The 23,946-nt window shown below is 40.4% G+C and overlaps 1 protein-coding gene across 4 annotated transcripts in view; it reads right to left on the bottom strand.

Moving 5' to 3' along the window:
* Positions 1 to 23,946, bottom strand: part of PPP2R5E (protein phosphatase 2 regulatory subunit B'epsilon) — a 156,670-nt gene that overhangs the window by 9,433 nt on the left and 123,291 nt on the right. For 3 of the 4 annotated variants that reach the window (XM_008138963.3, XM_028141621.2, XM_008138964.3), the window contains 6 exons: positions 10,432 to 10,562; positions 10,237 to 10,296; positions 9,135 to 9,243; positions 7,322 to 7,375; positions 7,174 to 7,224; positions 4,143 to 4,262 (listed from right to left, as the gene is read on the bottom strand). In XM_008138963.3, coding sequence (XP_008137185.1) covers positions 4,143 to 4,262; positions 7,174 to 7,224; positions 7,322 to 7,375; positions 9,135 to 9,243; positions 10,237 to 10,296; positions 10,432 to 10,562 — 525 coding nt within the window. The remainder of the gene's footprint in view (positions 1 to 4,142; positions 4,263 to 7,173; positions 7,225 to 7,321; positions 7,376 to 9,134; positions 9,244 to 10,236; positions 10,297 to 10,431; positions 10,563 to 23,946) is intronic. The other variant, XM_054716006.1, reaches the window with a different exon arrangement.

Raw genomic sequence — 23,946 nt, 5'->3', positions numbered from 1 at the left:
AGTTTCCCTACCTATTTCTATTCTCCTTTCATACTGCTCATTTCATCTGATTCCACATTTTTTCTGCATAGCTCCCAAGCTCCGGACACCTCTATTCCCTATGCCACACAGTTTCCACCATCCCTTTAGCCCCCTTCCTGATTCACCTCTTTCACCCACACAGCACGTGGCTGACACTGTCAATAGCTGCAGAGAAAACCCAGCTGCCCATCCCTGCAGAGCAGTCCCCTCTGCTAAGCACCTCCTGTGGCAGGTACTGTGCCTGCACTGCAGGGAGAACGTGCCATCGTCCCACCACCTGTGGAGTAGCTACTGTTGTGCCCATTGTACAAAGGAGGACACTGAGGTTCAGAGAGATTGGTAACCTAGCCAAAGTCACGTGACTAGCAAATGGCAAAAGCTAGAACTCGAGTATAGTGCCCGGACTCTTCCCAGACTTCATTTCTGTCACCTCACTTTGGACTAAATAAGCCAGGAGAAAGTCGCTCCATTTCTGGACTCAGGGACACTAGATGTATATACGACTGCCTGCTATCTCAGATCCCTTTTCTCTGACTACCACACAATCAACTGACTAAGAATTCAACAGAACACCTCCAAAAACAATCTAAAAAAAATCTAAAAAGTCATCTATAATAAGAATCAATATAAGCCCAATTCTCAAAAAAAAAAAAATCTAAAATCCCTAAAAAGGGTAGTTATATGAGAAAAGAGGGGCTTCTTTCATTCCATCAGATTAAGAAATTGTTTTCATTTAAAAATTGAATTTTAAATTAATTTTAATTTTATATGCATATATGCCTAAGCCATGGACACAGACAATAGTGCAGTGAAGCCCTGGGAGGGCAGCAGTGGGGTGGAGGGGTCAATGGGGGGAAAAGGGAACATCTGTAATACTTTCAACAATAAAGATAAATTAAGTAAAAAATATAAAATAAAAAAATAAAAATAAAAAAATAAAAATAAATAAAAATATAAAATAAAAAAATAAAAATAAGTAAATTTAATTTTAAAGTAATTTTAATTTTATTTAATAAAATGGTACAAGATGCATCAAAGGCACTGTGCAAAGTGTTTCACATACATATTATTTAATCCTCACCACCAACACACTGAGTAGGTACCATTATTTCTATTTTGCAAGTTAGAAAACTGATGCTCAAGGTCACATGGCTGGCAAGGGACAGACTCCAAAGTCTCTGCTCTTAAACTCTTTTCTCTGTCATCCCTATGGAGCTCAGATGCCAGTGGGGAAAGGAGGAATCGACCTACGAGCCTATCCGTGTAAACTGTGATAAATGTCCATCAGATATAGAAATAAAGTGCTGGAGGGAAGGGCAGACAGAACCACCCTGATGACATAGGGGAGAGGAGGAGTGGCAGGATGATGACACAGGAGGTGGCATCTAAGCTGGGCTTTGGAGGATGAAAGAAGGAAAGGCCATTCCAGGGCAAGGGGAATACAGGGAGGGAGACAGAGGCACCAACATGGACACAGTGTCTAAACACCACGAAGCACATGGTGTGTCTGAGGCACTGGATAAATGTTTGCTGGATGAACCACCGGACATAGCGAGTGAATAAAGATGAACCTCTTTACTTCTTTTGTTTTCAGTTCTTTTGTTCTATCGAATAATTTAAAATTCTTTTTTCTTTCTGCTATGGATCAAACTGTGTCATTTCCCCACTCCCCGCCAATTCCTAGGCTGAAGCCCTCCCCCCAGTGTGAGTGTATTTGGAGATAGAAGGTAATTAAGGTTAGGTGAGGTCATGAGGGTAAGGTCCTAACTGAACAGGCTTGGTGGCCTTATGAGAGATACCGCCTCTCTTTCCACATGCACTCACCACGGAGAGGCCATGTGAGGACAAGGGACAAGGTGGCCACCTGCAAGACAGAAAGCCCTCACAGAAGCAGGTCACACTGGCACTCTAGTCCCAGACTTCCAGCCTACAGAACTGAGAAATGAACTTCTGTTGTTTAGGCCACGCAGTCTGGTATGGAACCTGCTACAGTCTAAATATTTGTGTCACCTCAAAACTCATGTGTTGAGATCCTAACCCTGAAAGATGATGGTACTAGTTGGTGGGATCTTTGGAAGGTACTTAAGTCATAAGAGTAGAGCCTTCATGAATGGGGGATCAGTGCCTTTCAAAACAGCCCCTCTGCCATGTGAGCACACAAGAAGCCCATGACCCAGGAAAGAGCCCTCACCTAACCATGCTGGCACCCTGCTGTCCGACTTCCAGCCCCCATAACTGTGAGTGATAATTTCTGTTGTTTATAAGCCACCCAGTCTGTGGAATTTTGTTAGTCAGCCCCAGCTGATTAAGATACTTTGTCTCCTTTCTGAGTTTCTGAGAATCACTTAAGCCTTCCTGGTGATACTCATTTTAAAAGACTCCTGCTCCTTGCCCTGGCCTGTGTGGTGTGGCTCAATTGGCTGGGTATTGTCCTGTGCACCAGGAAGTTGCCAGTTCGATTCCTGGTCAAGGGCAGATACCAGGGGATTATAGGCTTGATCCTCGGTGGGGGCTTGTAGGAGGCAGCTGATCTATGTTGCACTCTCATATTGATATTTCACTTTCTCTCTCCCTCTCCCTTCTTCTCTCTCTAAAAATCAATAAGCTAGTCTTAAAAAAAAAATTAAAAGATTCCTGCCTAGCCAGTGTGGCTCAGTGGTTGAACATCAACCTATGAACCAGAAGGTCATAGTTCGATTCCCGGTCAGGGCACATGCCCAGGTTGTGGGCTCAATCCCCAGTAGAGGGCGTGCAGAAGGCACCAATCAGTGACTCTCTGTCTCATCATTAACTTTTCTATCTTTCTTCCTCTCCCTTCCTCTCTGAAATCAATAAAAATATTTTTGAAAGGTTCCTGCTCCTTGCCCTAATTACACCAAACATCCTCATGAAAACAGTAAATAAGGTAAACAATCCAGATGTTTGAGCTCCACAGCCATGTGTAATATGCAAAACATCTACATAGTATCCTGAGATTTTCTTATCTAGATGTATGTTATATCACTGAATGTAATGGTTCATATAATGGTTTCTAAGTGTGTGTGTGTGTGTGTGTGGGGAGTACAATCACAAGATTGTCACAAGATCACTGACTTGACATACTGAGATGTCTTGAGACAACAGCAGTGTCTCTAACTGTGCAGGATAATGGCAGAGCAGGGGAAAGTCCCTCAAGTCCACTGTTAGCAGTGTGCTTCTGTGCTGCCAACTACAATCTGAACAATCTCTTCAAATCAGCAGGCAGTATATCAAGAGTCAATTCTCTACTCTGTAATTCGGACCTCTGGTGAGATATCGAAGGATGAAACCTAATGTGTATTCACCCCAGATCACCCTCTTCCCTCCTGCGTGGGTTCCTCATCACTGCAGCAAGGGCCCCAATGAGAAAAGGACTGCCCAGGTTCACCTGCACTGTATTCTCCCCAAGTGGCCACAAGGAGGCAGAGTGGTGCCACAGGAAGGTTCAGACAAGAAGCTATACCTATTGATTTTACTCCCTATTAACTTGGGACCTTAAGCAAATCATTCTAAGTCTCATTTTTATTTTTTTCATCTAGAAAATGGGGTTGGGGGGAGCCTCATAAGATAATTTGAAGTTTAGAAATAATGTATGCAAAGCAGCTAGTATAGAATAAAATATTAGTGTTCTTTTTCTCTTAAGCTTTATTTAGCATTCTCTCTTATACTCTATAGCAAGCATGTCAAACTCAAAGGCTAACACGGGACAAATAAATGAGGCAAATGGCCCGTGGGCCAAGAGTATGACATGCTTGCTCTATAGGAAGCCTACCAGTCCACCTCTTATTCAGCTACTTTACTTAAGACAAATTATTCTACCACTTTGAGCTTTAGCGTTCACGTCTGTACAAATCACAACGCCCTCCCTGCAGTGTGGTCATAAGAATTAAAGTTATTGAGCAGAAAGCATCATCACAGTGACTAGCATGTAGTGCTCAAGATAAAGGTGCTTATTGTTAAAATCATTGTTATCATGTGAGAAAATAGCAAATAAGTAACAACAGGTAGCTGGCGTCCATTATATTTTTTCAATACAAATAAAATTTTACCAAAATAATACATGCTGCGTAGGCTACTCTGGCTCATGCCCTCCTGGTACTAACCTGAAAATGGGGGCTAGATACACACTTGGCAATTTGTTTAAACAAAGGTTCTTGAATTTTAACAAATTGTGAAGGTTCAATCACATCCAATATTTCTTCCAGCTCCCCAAGAAACATAACCTGTAAGTAACACGCAAAACACAAAATGTCAGGCATTTCATTAAAAAATCCGTAGGAATGATGAGGATTAATGAGAGTTAGCAATGTTTTAAGAAAAATTTATACATAAAACCAAACATATATTATACTGGAAGATGTTCATTTCACAAAGAATTCACCAGAAGGTACTTGCTGAGAGCAAGTTTCATTGACACTGAAAACACAATTCTATTTACTTTGGAAAAAATATGTGTTACATCTACTACACAGAACAACTGCTCTTAGACAATGCGGTAGGGATCCTGCAATACAGGACTGTCCTGTGCGGCTCTCTCTCTACTGCTATCAACCCAACTATCTCCTCGCTCACCCACATGTTTTAAACAACGGGGGAGTGGCCGTCCTGAATACATGCACAAAAGTCCACAATGGCACATGCAGGTATTTTCCAAATACGTCCAACCCTGATCTGTGGTAGGTGTTCCTCTAGGACAGAGGTGGGGAACCTTTTTTCTGCCAACAGCCATTTGGATATTTATAACATCATTCTCAGGCCATACAAAATCATCAACTTAAAAATAAGCCTGCTTTATTTGGTCAAACATTTCATTAACTCACCCCTAATGCCTTGGCAGGGCCAGACCAAATTATTTCACAGGCCTTATATGGCCCATGGACCAGACAATCCTCACCCTCCCCTAGGCTATGCTGTTAACAGAACACATAGGATCGGAAAGATACAAATGAGCAGGTTCACCCCCAAGCATGGAGCCTTTAAAGCCTTTCTACCCAATCTCACACTTACACACATGCACATGCACACAATTGTTCACTACTGAGCACAATGAATCTCATGGCCTCAGCACCATGTGCCTCAAGAAACTGCTTTTAGATCACAAAATGGAGCTAAATCAATATATTCAGTTGTTTTAAATATAATGGAAAACCGACAGAGAAACAAAAACCAGCCACCTATCTAGGCACCTACACTAATAAAAGAGAAAGATGCAAACTGACCGTACCTTCACGATGCCCACCAGCCAATCAGGAGTGAGTATGCAAATTAACCCAACAAAGATGGCAGGTTAACTTGCATACACAGGCGCTGAGTGGCCGGGGATCGGGACGCTTGCATCGTTACCATACAACGCAGGCGTTCCACACCGCCCCAGCCACTCCGGGCCTCTGGGCAGTGTGGGAAGGCGGAAAGGCAGCTCCGGCCAGAGCAAAGGCGGTGCTGGCAGCCAGGGGAAGGAAGGCCCATTCTTGCACGAATCTTCGTGCATCGGGCCTCTAGTAAAAAAATAATTACCTTAGAAAAATTAAGTATGCAATTAAAATATGAAAAATAACAATGCCTTCTTCATATCTTAAGATACATCTGAGTAGCAATGCATACATACTTTTAATTTTACCTAACAGGTATTAAGAAATTAGATGATTTTCTGAAGCTGTATAGGGTTCTGAAGAATTGAAACTGATTTGGAAAGGAGGGTGTTTCTGTTAAAAGCAAAATTTGTAGACTCTTGCCATTTGTCAAGATACAAATTCTGACCTAGCCGGTTTGGCTCAGTGGGTAGAGCGTCGGCATACTGAAGGGTCCCAGTTTCCATTCTGGTCAAGGACACATGCTTGGATTGCAGGTTCGATCCCCAGTAGGGGTGGGCAGGAGGCAGCCAATCAATGATTCTCTCTTATTACTGATGTTTCTCTCTCTCTCCCTCTCCCTTCCTCTCTGAATTCAATTTAAAAAAAAAAATACATAAATTCTCCCAAAATTTTTCCAAAGTGTAAAACTAACAGCTGACCTTTTCTGGGCCATTTTCACATGGTTTCTAACCTTTCAGGAGAGTGGAAGCAGATCTGGCACCAAGCTAGGCTCACTTCCAAGTTAAGAGACACTTCCCCACAACAACCTTGCATGGCACATGCTCGGTTAAGTCTCGGCAAAAGTACAAATCATGCCCAACCGGCATGGTTCAGTGGTTGAGCATCGACCTGTAAACCATGAGGTCGTGTTTCCATTCCCAGTCAGGGCACATGCCCTGGTTGTGGGCTCAATCCCTAGTAAGGAACATGCAGGGGGCAGCTAATCAATGATTCTCTCTCGTCATTGATGTTTCTATCTCTCTCTTACTCTCCATTCCTCTCTGAAATCAATAAAAATATATATATTTTTAAAAAGTACAGCTCGATTGGTGTGGCTCAGTGGTTGAGTGTCAACCTATGAACCAAGAGGTCACGGTTCGATTCCCTTTTAGGGCACATGCCTGAGCTGTGGGCTTGATCCCCAGTGGGGGGCATGCAGGAGGCAGGTGATCAATGATTCTCTCTCATCATTGATGTCCCCCTCCTTCCCCCCCTCTGAAATCAAATTATATATATATATATTTTTATGTTATTTTTTTTTTTTTTAAATACAAATCATCGTAGGTCAGAGGTGTCCAGGCTACTTGTAAACAGCTAAACTACAGGTCTGTAACACATTTTATGACTGTACATAGTAAGATCCCATCCACACTATGTTTTAAAGTGGGTATTTGGGCAGTTAGCTCTAGCATCTATCCACAGTGACAGCAAAACCTCCACACTATGAAGGTGACGGAGAGAGGCCCAGACAGTTGGACACATGACTGGGACCTGGCTCGGGCTTCCATGGGGCTAAGCAGCACTGTGATAAAGTCCAGGGTTCACGAATCAGGAAGGCAGGTTCTGGCCTAACCACCTATAGTTAGGGTACTCAGCCAGGCTCCTTAACTTCTCGAGGCATCAATTTCATAACCAGTAAAATGAGAACATTGGCAGTCCTGCCTTACAGAGCTGCAATGAGGATTAAATGAAAGAATTCATTTTATACGTGTTTATTAGCTTGGTGCCTGGCACTCAGCCAATTATTTAGTAAGCTATTAACACACTGACATTAAGCACTTACCTCTTTCTGACTACATGTTTTGGGCCAAAATTTCATTAACCCCCTAATAACCTAAAATGGAAAGGAGAAAAACAAATGACACTTAATTTTTCATATACACTCCATGAAAAGTGGTGTATAATTCGAAATTATGGAAAAAAGTACTTACTGGTTCTGTGAGTGAAGGATCTTTCTCCAGAAATTGTACTATGCAATATGCCAGCTGGAGAAATAAAAATGAAGGACAAAATTAGAAATTCTATATAGTAAGGTTTCAAAAGACGTATTATTAAAACTTCCTAAAAAGTTTCCAGATTCTGGTTTTAGTAACTTCACATCCAATTCATTTTCAAAATAAAAAGCTACTTTTCAAGTCAAAGAATGACACTAATAAGGCTCCAGGGGAATTTTTTTTTAAAAGAATACTGGGATAGCCCTGGCTGGTGTGGCTCAGTTGGTTAGAGCATTGTCCAGTGCACAGTAAGGTTGTGAGTTTGATTCCCAGTCAAGGTATATAACTAGGTTGCAGGGATGAAGCAAGTGATTAGAAGCAAGTGATTGATGTATCTCTCTCACACTGATGTTTCTGTTTCTCTCTCTCTCTCTCTCTCTCTCTCTCTCTCTCTCTCTCTCTCTCTCTCTCTCTCCCCCTCTCTCCCTCTCTCCCTCTCTCCCTCTCCCTCCCTCCCTAGGATCAATATTTTTTAAAGCCTAACATTAACAAAAGAAAAAGAATATTGGGACATGAAGTAGCCAGCTAATGAAAAGCAGAGGTGAAATATCACATTCAGTATATTCTGAAAGTATCTCATCTACATATAGTTTGAACTACATCTCATGGGCTTTCTTTCTGTCTGTGCTAACCTCAATAGCACAGCGTTTTACTGTGGTTCCAGAAGAGCGTTCTATGAGAAGTAGGCTCTTCCTAAAAACCTTGCTGGTTTCCTGACTGGCACATGCAAACTAAAGCTGTTTCAGGAAGACACAGAAGGTTCTACCTACCAGTTGGAACCTGGAGAAATATGAGTTTTACATCTGACACTAACTCATCTAGGCAAGAATTCTTCTAGATGATCACGCAATGTAATACCCTGCTTCAAAAACTAGAGGCAAGATTTGTAAAAGGGCTGGTAAGGATTCTTGGACAGGAAACCCACTCTTGGGAAACAACTTTTTGAGGGTGTTCTAAATTAGAAGCATATGGACTAATTTTCCTCGAAACACAGAACTTCACATTTAAAGAGGAACACTGCTCAGAAAAACGTGTTACATTTTTATGCAAACTCAAAACATTCCCACTGGGGGGGACTGGGGAGTCAGCGGTTTGAAATACTAAAATTAAAATGCCACTAGATCATTTCTCTCCCCACTAGTGACATGCTTACCATGCAAGACAGTGTTAGCATGGGAATTAGAGTGGGAATAGAACAGGATACACTTTTTAAAGTAATGGAGGCTAAAAATAAAAAAGATGTGAAAATATTGATTTGTTTACTGTGCATTTATTTGTGTGTAGAAAGTTAGAAAGATATGGTGAATGAACTAGAAAAGGGAGCAAAAGGCAACTTAATAGAATATTGTAAAATAAGGCTGAGACAAAATATTCAAAAACATTCAAAAATGATTACAGTCTAAAGATTTAAATCTGAAAAGCCCACATACATATATTACTATACACAACATGATCAATATATAATTTTGTGAACTGGGCAAGTCATCTAAATTCTCTGAAAAATGAGATGACTAAATAAATACTCCTTTCACTTGAAAAATATTCCCATGAATCTCCTATGCACTGAAAACACACACACACACACACACACACACACACACACACACTTTTATTTTTATTTTTTGGGGGGGGGGGTATTTTAAACTTTAAAATGTCATTGTTACAACAAAATAAGCACATATCAATATCAAAGAAACACTGGGTTTGCAAACTTTACTTTGCTTCCAAAAGTAGTTGTACAAAATTCTACCTGGGCATGGAAGAGTGATAAGCTCCTGACGGTGTGTAAAGGGATCAACACTTTCACCAGAAACTGTTTGTGTTCTGCCTTAAGAGGTAAAGCAAAGCCATTGATAATGCTAGGAAGAAGGAAAGAGATGTGAATTAGCAATGCTACCACAACAAGCTAAACTAAGACAAACTGTTCTTGTGAGATTGGGTTAAATCTTAATCAGTTTATGACTGGTCCAGAGCACCCAAAACCCATCCCAGGGGCAGTCAAGATTTCTTAGTTACTTCAAAGAATACACTTAAGTAGGCAGGAAATTTAAGAGAAGAAAATTGGCTTCTGATCTCCCAGCACGGGCTCCTGTGCTCTGAAACCTTGTTGGATGGTCCCCAAATCTTTTGTATCAACAACTCTTTATTCTTCCTCCCTCTTTTCCTTCCATAAATAATTGCCTGCCTTGCTCACTTATGACCCTTTCCATTTCTAGACAACATTCTTTCCTGTCCCTGATAACTCTGCTCAAACCAAGAATACCCTAGAGCCCAGTCCAGAAAGTTAGAGAAAACCATATGTCTCCACCTTGTTTTTCTCCTCATATTAGGAGGAGAGACTAAGTAATCCCATTGTCCAGTTATATTAGTCTCCCTTGTGTGTAGAAAGCTACACAACAGCTGTCTCTTTCCAATTCGTTCCACTGCACCAGGAAACAGCTGCTCAAGGACTACACCTGGGTCCACGGGTCCCTGGAACATGGCAATCTTCCCGATTTATTATAAACTTGCTTTCAAAAGATCTGGCAAAGGGCAGGTAGTCTAGAAACTAACAAGAATAAGATGCTTTGTGGTAACTGGTCTGACTGCATCAGATGCACTGTCTGTGCAATGGGAAATAAACCGCTAGCTCTTTCAGTCATCCCAGCAGAATTGGCAATGCCTAAATGTGGAACAAGGGGAACAGGAGACCGCCTTTTGGAGAGTCAGTTGGGAAGCACGCTGAAGCACAAATGAGAGTATCAGATGTACATACAGCAGTAGATCTAGGTCAGCATTTCCCTGCACCACCTGAACCTAATTCACAGAACGATAGTCACCTGAGATTAGCAATTGGATAAAAATGTACTTACCTTCCTAATATTTCCAGCAGTTCAGCTACACCATTGAAGTGTTCTGTTTCATAAACAAACCTTTAAGAAAGAGAAAGAGGGAGAGGGAGAGAGAGAAATAAAGTCAGTACACTACATTCAAATATTTGAGGTTCACTTAATACTTCTATGAAACCACCAACTTCGCTTCTCCTTCTCCCCCCTCCCTCCACTTACCTTAGAAAAATATTGTTAATCTGTTTTCGGATAAATGCTCTAAGACCAAGAAACTTGCCATAAATTCTGTGTAAGACTGTTTTTAAGTAGTCCCGTTCCCGGGGGTCTTCGCTGTCAAATAGCTCCAAAAGCTGTTGTAAAAGAAAGAGGGTGCTGTCAAAAGCGGTTTCAGGAAAGAATTTAGGAATTGTGCCACTCATTATTTAAAAACCTTTCCTTCCTTCCTCCCTCAAAAATTTATTGAGTACCTATTATGTGCCAGGCACAGTGCTAGCGTTTCAGAATACAGTGATAAATACGTCAGACAAGGGGCTTATATGCTAGCGAAGCGATACATAATAACAATAATACTATGTAACACATATACAGTACTTAGTATGATCATCGGGCAATTTTCTAAGCAACCTACTTATATTACTGCCTCTGAGGTAGTTTTATCCCCATTTTACAGATGAGGAAATTTGGGCAGAGTGATGTTAAGTAAAATTGCCCCTGGTCTCAAAGCTAATAAGTGGTAGGGCTAGGATTTGAACTCAAGCAACCAAGGCCCTAGAGCCCATTATCTCAACAACTTCACTACTGTGACATCAGGTACCTACTGAGCTTATGTTCCTTATCTTAAAGGCAAGTTAAGATAAGCCTTCAGTTCTACCAGAGTATACAAGTAAATGAAGCAAACATCAACAAGTCCCTAATGATGCAGGTAATGTTTCTTTCAAGATCTTGGTTCTTGTTACATGGGTAAACAAATAAATATCATTGTAAATATTCATTGAGGTGAACATTCACATTTCTGTATGTATGTTATATATGAATAACATTTTGAAGTTCTCAATCATTTGTAAAGTCAGTAACATGTCAACACAAAAACATGTACATGAATGCTCACAGCACCATTATCCATAATAGCCAAAAAGTAGGAAGAATCCAAATGGCAATCATCTGATGTATGGATAAGCAAAATGTGCTACAATGAAATATTACTTGGCCATAAAAAGGAATGAAGTACTGATGTATGTTACTACACAAATAAACTTTTCAAACATCATACAAAGTGAAAGAAGCCAGTCACAAAAAGCCACATATTGTATGAAATTAACAACTTGTATGAAATGTATAAATATCCCCCTTATATGAAATACACAGAATAAGCAAATTAATAGTTATAAAGCAAAATGAGGAGGGGCTAATGAGTATGGTGTATTTTTGGAGGACGATAAATTATATAGTAGTGATGATTACACAACTCTGTGACTATACTAAAAAACAATGAACTGTAAAATTTAAAAGGGTGAATTTTATGGTATATGAATTATATCTCAATAAAGCTGCTATTTTTTTTTTCTAAATGACAGTAGGCAGGTTTCTCTGGCTGAAGAACAAACTTAGAGACTGGTTTAAATTTTAAGGAGTTCTTCATACATTCATTATCATAGCAATAGAGCAGAACTCATAGTTCTAATGTTGACTTTACAGCAAAACATTGCAAGAACATACAGACAGCATATAAATGAACACAAACTACCCCTAATTATCAAAAATCTATCAACATACAAAAGCATAATTTCAGGTGATTAAGACATGAGGCTAAGACTGACATCAGAATATTACTATACTCAGTGAGTAGTATTCAATCAAATAAATTACCTACTTTTTGTTTGGTGCTTTTCTTTGACTAAAAGACAGAGTTCTAGACCAAAAACCTGGCCCATCAATTAATGGCAGGAAGCACAAACTAAAGGACAGTCTTCAAAAGTGGGCAATGAGACAGATGCAATGTTTGGCTACACAATGTCATTCATCCATTCATTCATTCAAAAACTGAGTATTTTGAATAAATAAGTATGCAGACACAATCTGCTTTCAGAAGGCCTAACTCTAATGAAAGATGGTGGTAAATAAACTGCAAGATAGGCATTCAGGATGCTATATAAACACATAGCAGACATATCTACTCTATTTGGGAGAAGTGGAGTGATCAGGGAAGGCTTTTAGAGGGAAGTAACATCCAGGCTGATCTATGAAGAAATTAGGAGCTAGAGACAGTGGAAGTGTTCATGGCAGATTCAATACCACATACCTTCACCAGCAGCCTATCTGAAAAGAAGATGCTGTTAAAATACCTGCCACATTTCTGCCCACCTGACGATTAAATCAATCAGTCAATGATAGCGATTGTCCTCATTGCTGGACACACACACACACACACACACACACACACACAAACTTGGAGCCCACAGGAAAAGCAATAAGCAGGTCAACCATACGGTTCCACAGAAAACAATACAAAAAAAAGAAAGACATGTGTCCCTATAGGCAAAAAAACGCCCCCATGGCTCAGTATCTCTTATCTAGTACATGCACAAAATTACATAAGATTTCTAATCTACCTATACTATTCCTTGTTAATGAAATTATTAACCTCTTGAGATCTATTTTTCCCTTTGGTTTCTATGTTTCAGTGTTGTAAAAGGGCTTAATGAGTAATTCGCAACCAACATAAAAGGTTTGAGAGGGTAAACTATTAGCAAAACTTGAATCAACTATGCTCATGTATTGTTAATCTTAAGAGTTTAATGAAAATATATTAAGCAAAAATTATTAAACTAATATTTTCATTAGGCCGTTAAAGAAAATGCATTACCAGGCGCCTAACTTAAATCATGTACAAAGCCACAAGCATTATATACACTAAGTGGCCAGATTATTATGATCTCTGAACGCATAATAATCTGGCCACTCACTGTATATCCTATATAATAAAACGCTAGTATGCAAATTGTCCCCTCGACCAGGAGTTCGACCAGCAGGCAGGACAGCCGGCCAACTGCCCATGTCCCCGCCCCCTGGCCAGGCTGGCCAGACCCCACCCATGCACGAATTCATGCACCAGGCCTCTAATATATATACACTGAGTGGCCAGATTATTATGCATTCAGAGATAATAATAATCTGGCCACTCAGTGTATATTATCTATATAATAAAAGCCTAAGTGACCATTACGGCGGAACGACCGGAACAATCAGTCACTATGATGTGCACTGACCACCAGGGGCAGATGCTCAACACAGTAGCTGCTCCCTGGTGGTCAGTGCACTCCCACAAGGGGAGCGCTGCTCAGCCAGAAGCTGAGCCCATGGCTGGCAAGCACAGCGGTGGTGGCAGGAGCCTCTCCCACCTCCGCGACAACACTAAGGAGCAGTGAGCTGAGCAATAAGGAGCAGTGAGCAGGTAGGCAGTAAGGAGCAAAGGGTCCCAGACTGCGAGAGGGATGTCCATCTGCTGGCTTAGGCCCACTCCCCACGAGAGGGTACAGGCCAGGACGCCCTCCTCTCCTGCATGAATTTTGTGCACCGGGCCTCTAGTGTTCTATAAAAAAGAAAGATATACTGCAGTATATAAATTACTTTCTTGCTATTCCACAAAACACACTCTTGATGATTTTATTATGTATGAGACAAAGGAAATAGTATAATAGTGCACAGGCCACGAAAGGGGAGTAGAATAAGCTGATTTCCCAAACAAAATAATATATGTGTGCTTTGTCACATATAAACTACAAAAACTCCCCCCACCAAAAAAGCAATGAAAATATAATCCAGCATTTGTATGTCTGGGGGAACTGTACCCTCTACAATATAACAGGCAACTGGTTGTCAAAAAAGAAGCTGGAGAGTTTCCAAGGTGGTTACAGAGCAAAGACAGACCTGTCAACGTGCGGAAGCTAACAAACAGGAATGAATTGGGTAGTGGTTTAACCAAAGAACCTCCTTTGAAGCTCATAATAAACCAACAGTGCAATGAGAAGGGCAAATGAAAAAGGCAGTAAGGGTCTCTTCCAGTTAGACATGGGGACTGAACCTCTATCCTCTTGAACCCTCCCTGACATGAGAGTTAAGAAATAAAAACTGAAGGAACTACAGGGCACAAAGGACTGGAGAGCAGATTAGAAAGTGTGTACATTTTTCAAAGATGGAAAGTGGATGGCAGGGCGTAACTATCTTGCGTTTCCTCTTTCTCCACTCTGCTAAGTGTTTTTCCATTCTGCCAGCAGGGAGGGAAGCCGACAAGAAGCCAATTCACACCAGAGAACCCTTAACAGGCTTTAGAACTGAGGGCATTAGATATATCTGATGGCAAGGGTGTAAGAAGCTAAAAACAGGAAAATGGTTGAAAGTTTGCAGGAGTAACAAGACCTCCCAGATCCCTGCCCCACACAGTGCACTGAAGATTTACAATCGAAGTCTGGAGACAATAAATAAATGAGCAAGTCTCTAGTGCTGGGGACCTTGTACACAGCTAAGTGAAGCCTTCATAACGGGGTTAAATGAAACTCAGCTTGCTGAAGAGTGAGATCTTTGCCAGCCCCCCTTCCCTAAATTCCTAATTCTAGATGAAGTTGGAGATTAGGAGGTCCATTTTTAGAGAAACTAACAACCTTGAGAGGAAACACCTATACATGTACTAATGAAATGACAAGGTCTCCACCCAATATACCACATCCCTCACGCATGCGTGTGTGCGTGTGTGTGTGTGCGCGTGCGCGCGCGCACACACACACACACACACACACAGGCCCTAAGAGGTTTTCTGATTACTAACATCTATCTATACTAATAAAAGGATAATATGCTAATTAGACTGGGTCGACCGGTCATCTTCCGGATGTTCAACTTCCTTCCAGACAAAACCATGTTGGTGGGACCGAGGCAGAGGCAGTTAGGGGCGATCAGGCCGGAGGAAAGGGCAGCTGGGGGCGAGATCAGGCCAGCAGGGGAGGGCAGTTGGGGGCGAGATCAGGCCGGCAGGGGAGGGCAGTTGGGGGTGAGATCAGGCCAGCAGGGGAGGGCAGTTGGGGGCGAGATCAGGCCGGCAGGGGAGGGCCATTGGGGGTGAGATCAGGCTGGCAGGGGAGGGCAGTTGGGGGCGAGATCAGGCCTGTAGGACAGAGGCAGTTAGAGATGGATCAGGCTGGCAGGGGAGAGCAGTTAGGGGCAAGATCAGGCCAGCAGGGGAGGGCAGTTAGGGGTGACCAGGCCTGCAGGGGAGGGCAGTTAGGGGCAAACAGGCTGGCAGGGGAGCAGTTAGGTATCAATCAGGCTGGCAGGGGAGTGGGTAGGGGGTGATCAGGCTGGCAGGCAGAAGTAGTTAGGGGCAATCAGGAAGGTAGGCAGGCGAGCAGTTGGAAGCCTGCAGTCCTGGATTGTGAGAGGGATCAGGCCTAAACAGGCAGTCGGACATCCCTCGAGGGGTTGCAGATTGGAGAGGGTGCAGGCTGGGCTGAGGGACACACACACCCATGCACGAATTTTGTGCACCGGGCCTCTAGTATATATATATATAAGCCTAATAAGCTAAGTGTCCGACCGATTGGTAGACCATTCAGTCAACCACTCGACCAGTCACTATGACACGCACTGACCACCAGGGGGCAGATGCTCTGGCTGGTAGGTTAGCTTGCTGCTGGGGTCCAGCTGATGGGGACTGGGCGAAGACGGGCCAGACACGCTCTGGAGCTCTCCCACAGTCACTCCCTGGCCAGTTGGCCCCCATCAGTCCCAATCGGGACTGGGCGAGATGGCCCCGATTAGCCCGATCCCTGGCCAGGCCCAGGGACACCACCCATGCACTAATTTGTGCACCGGGCCTCTAGTGTAACTATAAATATGAAACATAAAAGACAGAGACCAAAACGCTCACAAAGAACTGAGGAAATAGTTACAATACAAGGAATAGAAAAAACTGCTAAATTAGGATAGGTTCTATCTATAACAGACTCAGAAGTAAACAAGTGCATCCAATCCCTGAAATAACAACAACATACTATTACAGATGAATATTCAGAAAATAAGTAAGAGCTTTTGGAAACTCAAAATGTAACAGGAAAAAAAACCCAGAAGGACTGGAACATTAAAATGAGCCAATCTACCATGAAAATATAACAAGAAGACAAATATAGGGTGTCCCCAAAAACATGTATACACACTTTAACAGCTGATAACTCAATTTTCACTCCTTTTCAGATTTTACTGATTTAAAACAATGGGTGATACCAGACTAAGCTTTGAACAAAGAAAAATTTATCCTAAAGTGCCACTAGACTTTTTTTTATGAGGATACATAAAAGATAAAGTTTATGATACAAAACTGGCAACAGTTGACAAGTTGAGGGCACACAAATACTGAATGAAATGATTCTTGATGTTTGTGATTCCATTGCTTCACATTATCAGCGGTGCCTGGACAAAATGGGTCATCAGTTTGAAAACAGGCATTGACCAAAAAAATTATTCATTTCTGCAGATTCTTTTAAATTTTGAAAATGAACTATATATATGTTAATAAAAACTGACTTTATAATCATTCAAAATATGTATTCATTGCCCAGCCGGTGTGGCTCGGTGGATAGAGAGTGTATATACATTTTTAAGACACCCTGAATAATATATGTAAGAAAACTTCAGGAGCAATCCAGAAAGTCCAACACATGACCAATAGGAATGCCAAAAAGGCACAGGGACAGAAAAGGAGAAAATGAGGAAAAGGAAATTATCTGAGGAAGAATTCAACCCAAATTTTCAGAAAAAAGGATATGAGCTTCAATATATAGAGAGTCATTATACCCTCTGTACAATAAATGAACAAAGACCCACATCAAAGCACAACACTGAAATTCTCGGACACTGAGGACAAAGAGTAGATCTCAAAAGCTTACAGAGAAAATAAGACACAATAAAGGATGAGGAGTTTGGCTGGCACAGGCCTTCTCAATACCAACATTGGAAAATAGAAGACAATGAACCAATTCCTTAAAACTTCTGAGGGGGGCTGGATTCCAACCTATAAATCTATACATAGACAAAATGTTAATCAAGTATGTGGATAGAATACAGACGTTTTCAGAGAAATTGTTCTAAAAAAATTGTTGTACTATTGTAATTTATAATAAGGAATATATATTTGGTCTTCTTCCACTATTCCTGACACATAGCTCCTAAAATGCTTGGAATTTCCTAAGTGAAGGATTACAGGTTCAATTCCTAGGCACATACCTTGGTTGCAGGTTCAAACAAGCCCAGCCTGGGGGGCTGTGCGGGAGACAACCAATCGATGTGTGTGTCTCTCTCACATCAATGTTCCTCTCCCTCTCTCTCTCTCTCTCTCTCTCTCTCTCCTCCAGCCTCACTTCCATGCTCTCTAAAAAACAGTGAAAAGCATATCCTCGGGTGAAGATTAACAATAATAAAAATAATAATAATAAAATTAGTATTCTAAATGTTTTCACCCAAACTAAAATCAGACCTCCACATTTCTGGCTGTTTTTTAACCTTAGCTGTTCTACTACTTAAAAAATTATATCTTCCTAATACCTTCACTTTGAACAAGTAATGCACATGAAGAAAACAGCCCAGAACCAAGAAACAAGAGCCAGTGGCAGCTTGACTCCAATGAATCAGAACAATTCAATACAAAGTAAGCCAACCAATGAAAAAACACAGTATGGACAAGGGATCAAAATGTTGCACATGCCCTAGCTCAGTGGTCGGCAAACCGCGGCTCGCGAGCCACATGCGGCTCTTTGGCCCCTTGAGTGTGGCTCAGCGTTAGAACCACTTCTTCAAAATAGACTCGCCCAGGCTGAAAACCGACTTCTGCGCATGGGCCATGAAGTTTCAATCGCACTGTACGTGCGCACCCGCACGAGATATTTTGTGGAAGAGCCACACTCAAGGGACCAAAGAGCCGCATGTGGCTCACGAGCCTCGGTTTGCCGACCACTGCCCTAGCTGGTTTGGCTCGGTGGATAAAGTGTTGGCCTGCGGACTGAAGGGTCCCAGGTTCGATTCCATCAAGGGCACATGCAGGGCTTGCAGGCTCAATCCCCAGTAGGGGGTATACAGGAGGCAGCCAATCAATGATTCTCTCTCATCATTAATGTCTCTCTCTCTCTCTCTCTCTCTCTCTCTCTCTCTCTCTCTCTCTCTCTCTCTCTCTCTCTCCCCCTTCTTCTCTGAAATAAAGATTTCTTTTGAATGTTGCACGTTACGTCCTAGCCGGTTTTGCTCAGTGGATACCGCATTCGATTCCAGTCAAGGGCACATGCCCAGGTTGCAGGCTCAATGCCCAGTAGGAGGCGTGCAGGAGGCAGCCAATCAATGATTCTCTCTCATCATTGATGTTTCTATCTCTCTCTCCCTCTCCCTTCCTCTCTGAAATCAATAAAAATATATTTTTTTAAATATTGCACATTATAAGCTTCTCTAAGGAACTTCAGTATAGAAACTTCAAAGGTGTAAATCAAACAAATATGAACTCAACCAAGTCATAAGCTTTTATTTCCTCCTCTTCCACCTCCCCCTCCCCTTCCTCCTCCTCTTCCTCCTTCTTTTTTGATTAATCCTTACCCGAGGATATTTTTCCATTGATTTTTAGGGAGAGTGGAAGAGAGAGGGAAAGACAAGGAGAAACATCGATGTGATTGATTGCCTCTGAGGTGTGTGCCCTTGACCAGAATCAAACCAGGGACCCTCTAGTCCGTAGGCCAATGTTCTATCCACTGAGCAAAACCATCTAGGGCTATTTTCTTCTTAATTTCAGGCATTCTTCTCACAAACTGGAAGTCCGTTTTTTTCCTCTCTCAAGCACTCAATTTATCTGATTCAAGAAAATCTGTGACTTAAATCTTTAAGACAACCAATCTGGTCAGCTTTCCAAGACACAGCTGTTATGCTACAGAATGATGCACTTTATGGATGCAGGATACATAACTAGCTATAGAATCTGCAGGTCCTAATGCAAAATGAAAATGCAGTGATTCTTGTTCAAAAATTATTAGAAATTTCGAGCCAGCAACAGCAAAGTATTAGCAAGTGCAAGGCCCTTCCAAGCCCGGGCCCTGTGCCACTACACAGCTGCACACCCATGAAGCTGGCTCTGGATGCAGACTCAGAGCAGTGAAGCCCTTTGTTAAGGTATTTGAGTTACAGGTGGACAGGATGGGATGAGGTGATTTATTGGTAATTGGTAATGGCTATATGATAAAATTCCTAGTAGAAATAAATTCTCCAACATTTTATAGTTTTTGCTAAACACTCTGAGAGAGAAATGTAAACATTTTAACATATTCAAGAACTTGTTCAGAAAATAGTTCTTTGTATTGGAATTGAGATTCAAGGCCTCATGGAATTTATTTCAGTTTAGAACTTAAATTTTTTAATGAGCTGTCATGTTCAATTTGTCTTGAGATTTTAAAAACACAACTAAAGGTCACTTTTAAGGACAGACTGAATGATTTGCATAATTTGCATAATAAATAAGGCACCTTTTCTACTAAGATAACTGCAAATGTGGTACACAAATTACTAAATAGCATTCTCCAGCAGTACATATGTTTATGGGGATACTTGAATAGTATGTCTCTTAGCAACCACCAACTGCTTCCCAGATTTACAAAGTGGTTGAAAGCAGTCTTTAGAAATATGCTGCTAAACTCTTGCCACAATAATCCATCCAATGAAATAATTCAAGGTTTTGGCAATTCATTTTGATCTAATGGGGAGATAATAAAGAAACCATTTTCCAAACCATCCTAACACAGATGAAAATTACCTTTATTTGGGAAGACAGAAAGTTGTTCCATAAGCCCAGGCAAGCCTACACACCACAGTGATAGAAGGCAGTTACCAAGTTAGCTAAGTCTAAAATCAACATTACCATATACAAGTGCACTGTATAATCAATTGACTATTTCTGATCAATCTGACAGTTTTCTTGTGTAAAGACTTAAGATTAAGTACATAAGAAATGGTAAAGGTTGAGTAAATCTAGATTTAATAAAAATTGCAATGAAATTTAAGCAAGCCAGTCATTCTTAAATTAAAAAAGAAAGAGCGAACTGTTCAAAGGTACAGGTCACAGACCATTTTGTCTGTGACCCATACAAAAATCTGGATTTTTCAGCTTATTTTGAAAAATTAGAATATCTAGCAACACTTGGCCCCTTACCTACCTACTGGCCAACAGTTAACAGGAACAGACTGGCAGCAGGGTCCAAGCTCCCTAAGTCACCGTGTCCATCACTCCTTTTGTCACATATGTACCACTTGTCTGGCCTTTGTAAAGATTTGAATTTGCCATCCCGGTTCTCACATATTAAAAAGTGCATGGTCCTGGCACTAATAAACATTCACTTTCAACACTGATTGGAAGAAACCAGTTGGCAAATTGGAGCTGATGAGAATCCATGGACAGGAGAGACCACGTGTAACATCTTTTAAAAATCCCAACAGCCAGGGAAGAACCATAAAAATAGAGTCCAAAGGTGTGTTTTTTATTTTTAGAATGGTGGAAGTCACATTTCAAAAACTATATATAACACACTAGGTAAGACATAATACACTAAGACCATATGACTTCATGGAGTGAGGCTATTCAAGAAAATATATGAAAGAAGAAGGTTCTCAAAACAAGAACTGATCCCAATAAAAACAGTGGTGACAGCAGCAGTGTAATGTTTACTGAATACTTAGTATGTGTCAGGAATTGTTCTATGTGCTTATTTATGTGTTCAATTATTAAATCTCCACAAAATCCTTTCAACATAATTACTATTGCATTGTGGATATTTTCCACCTACTTTCCAGAATAGATGAGACATAGAGTACTTACATAACTTGTCCAAGGTCACGCACTAAAAAAATGGTAGAGCCTGAACGCAAACCCGTTTTCTACACTTAAGCAGTAATCTATACTGCTTCCTGATGAGTAAGAAATATGGGAGGTATTGAAAAGGGCTCCTGAGGCAACACAGGAAGCTTTCCATCAAGCTTCAGATTTTAAAAGGACACATACAAATGATGAAAGGAAGGAAACATAATGAATGTTAAGTTATAAAGGAATGGCACAGTCTTACAAAAATAATCTTAGGAAGGCTAATGCACAAAATCAGCTGAGGTTTATGCAGGGCAACCAAATGAGAATGTACTTATAACTGAAATATTTTGACTATTCTTACCTATTATAACATATATGTTCATTATTTTTAATGCAAAAAAATAGAAAAATACAAAAATTAGAAAATTAAAATCATCACATATAATCACATCGTATCTGGCAATTAACAACAATTTCTATACCTCCTTCCAAAATTTTCAGTGCATATACAAATCATCCTTTTCCCTAAAATATCAGGCTGAGGCTCAAAAAAAAAAAAAAAATCACACTGCTTAAAAAAGTACATGTTTCATTTAAAAACAGATCAAGTGTATTTCACAAATTTAAGATTATTTCACTATGTAAATGTCCACATTTATTCAACCAACGTCCTACTGAGGAACTTTAAAATTGTTTCCATCTTTTAAGAATTATTAAAAATGGTGCATTCAATATCCTTGTACATGTATCTTTGTATACACATCTATTTCTCATGGACTTGCTCAGTCAAAATTTAAGTTGATATAATACTCACAGATTTCCTCTTCAGAGAATTATGCCAATTTAATGTATGTATGTATCTATCTATCTCTCTATTTACATATTTTCTTACGGGTTTTATGGTGTACCAAGAAGGGCTTTTCTTCCCAAGCCTCTATTGTATTTCATTCTCCTCTACCCACACCATAATTCAAAATGAATGTTTACCGTTACAGTATGTTTTAATAGCAAGTATCATTCGTTTTCTTTTTCAAAAACTTTTATTTCATAAAAATTTCATTTAAATTTTTCAAATAAAGAAACTAGTGAAAATTCAATTAGAATTGCACTAATGTATAAATTATTTGGAGATTCTATAAATATCTGCATGATGGCAAGTTTTCCCATCTAGAATTATGTTACATTTCTGCATTTATTTAACCCTTCTTTGCAAAATTTTATTATGTTTCATATAAATCTTTAAATTTTGTTTCAAAAGCTGGAGATTTTTAAAAAAATATCAGAATAAAAAAAAAGATATCCTACTATTATGGGCAGATAATATGAGGATAGCGTGAAAAGAGAAATTAATAGTTAACGGGAAACTACTATGCACCATGCATCATCATCTCAGCAGACATTTTTACAAGTCATATCATTTTATCATCATAACAAGCCTACTCGTTGTAGCTTGTAAGAGGCGGCTGTTATTGCCATTTTACAGAAGAAAACACAGAGGCTCAGAATAGTCAATAATCTGCCCAAGTTTTCAGTTCCTGTTTAAGATTGAAGGTAGGGATCCTATCTTTGTATCATGAATTAAGCAGTAACAACTGTCAGTTTGGGGGTGTGTCCCTATTTTACTTAACAATGACTCATTTATCCTGTTATCCCCGTGCCACAAATGAGGAAACTCAACCTTGGACATTAAGTAAATAAACTTGTTTAAAGTCACGTTGCAAATAGGCAGAAAAGCTAGGGTTTGAAAGAAGTTTCTTCTTACCCCTCAGTTCATATTCTCAGCTCCTAAAATACAGTATGAGTTCACAGGGGACTCAGGATTCAAATCCAGAACTTCCAAACTTTTTTTCCACTACATTGTGTTAAAATAGATCAAAACTTACTTTGCTTTTGTCTTTTCTGAGAGGGAAATGAGAGTCAGAATAGGTTGTAAAGAAAAAGTTAGCTGCTATGGAAAATAAGTTTAAATCTCATGGCTAGAATAAATTAAGTCTAACATTTAAAAAGTGTTATGTTGAGCCCAACCAGTATGACTCAGTGGACTGAGCATCAACCTATGCACCAAGAGGTCACTGGTTTGATTTCTGGTCAGGGCACGTGCCTGGGTTTTGGGCTCGATCCCCAATAGGGGGTGTGCAGGAGGCAGCTAATTGATGTTCCTCTCGAATAGATGTTTCTATCTCTGTCTTCCTCTCCCTTTCTATCTCTCTTTAAAATCAATAAAAAAAATTTTTAAAGTGATATATTGAGACAACCAAAATTCTTTTTGAGGTATTTGAGAATCCACAGAGAATAAGAAATCTGATCAAAGAAAAGGAACAAGGTAAATGTTACCACCGGGTGGAATCTCACTAACAATAATGCCTCAAGCTCCTAAAGGCCCATCCATTTCCAGCATAAACCAAGTCAGGAACAAACTTCCCAGGAAGGGAGCTCAGAAGCAGCAGGCAGGGAATTGAGGGCCTACTCCTTGAAGGTGCTGAGATCCAAGGTAAGTCATCAGCAGTAGGAAAAGGAACAGGAGACCAGCTTTATAGGTTACCAACATGAATGAATAGGGTATTCTGGAAAATGGCAGCTAACTGGCATCCAGGGCTTCTGCCCAACATGACAGTTAACACACTGGCTAGTCATGTGATTATATTCAAGTACTACTCGATGGTGCCATTGAATCTGCCAAAACTCCAACCGTCCCTTTCATGACTGATTTAGGAACTGGGGTGAGCCCTGGTCTAAAGGTTGAGTTTATCAAGAGATCCAGAAGAATGTAAAGAAAGCAAAAGTTTGTAAAAATGAGGCAGGACCTGAAAAAGTAAAGTATAAATGGATGGACTTCATTATTGATACTTTATTTCTTTTCT

The sequence above is a fragment of the Eptesicus fuscus genome, chromosome 5 (genome assembly GCF_027574615.1).
Source record: "Eptesicus fuscus isolate TK198812 chromosome 5, DD_ASM_mEF_20220401, whole genome shotgun sequence".
Taxonomy (NCBI): Eukaryota; Metazoa; Chordata; class Mammalia; order Chiroptera; family Vespertilionidae; genus Eptesicus; species Eptesicus fuscus.
The sequence above is the reverse complement of the archived record's forward strand: the minus strand, read 5'-3'. Positions and strand labels throughout refer to the sequence as shown.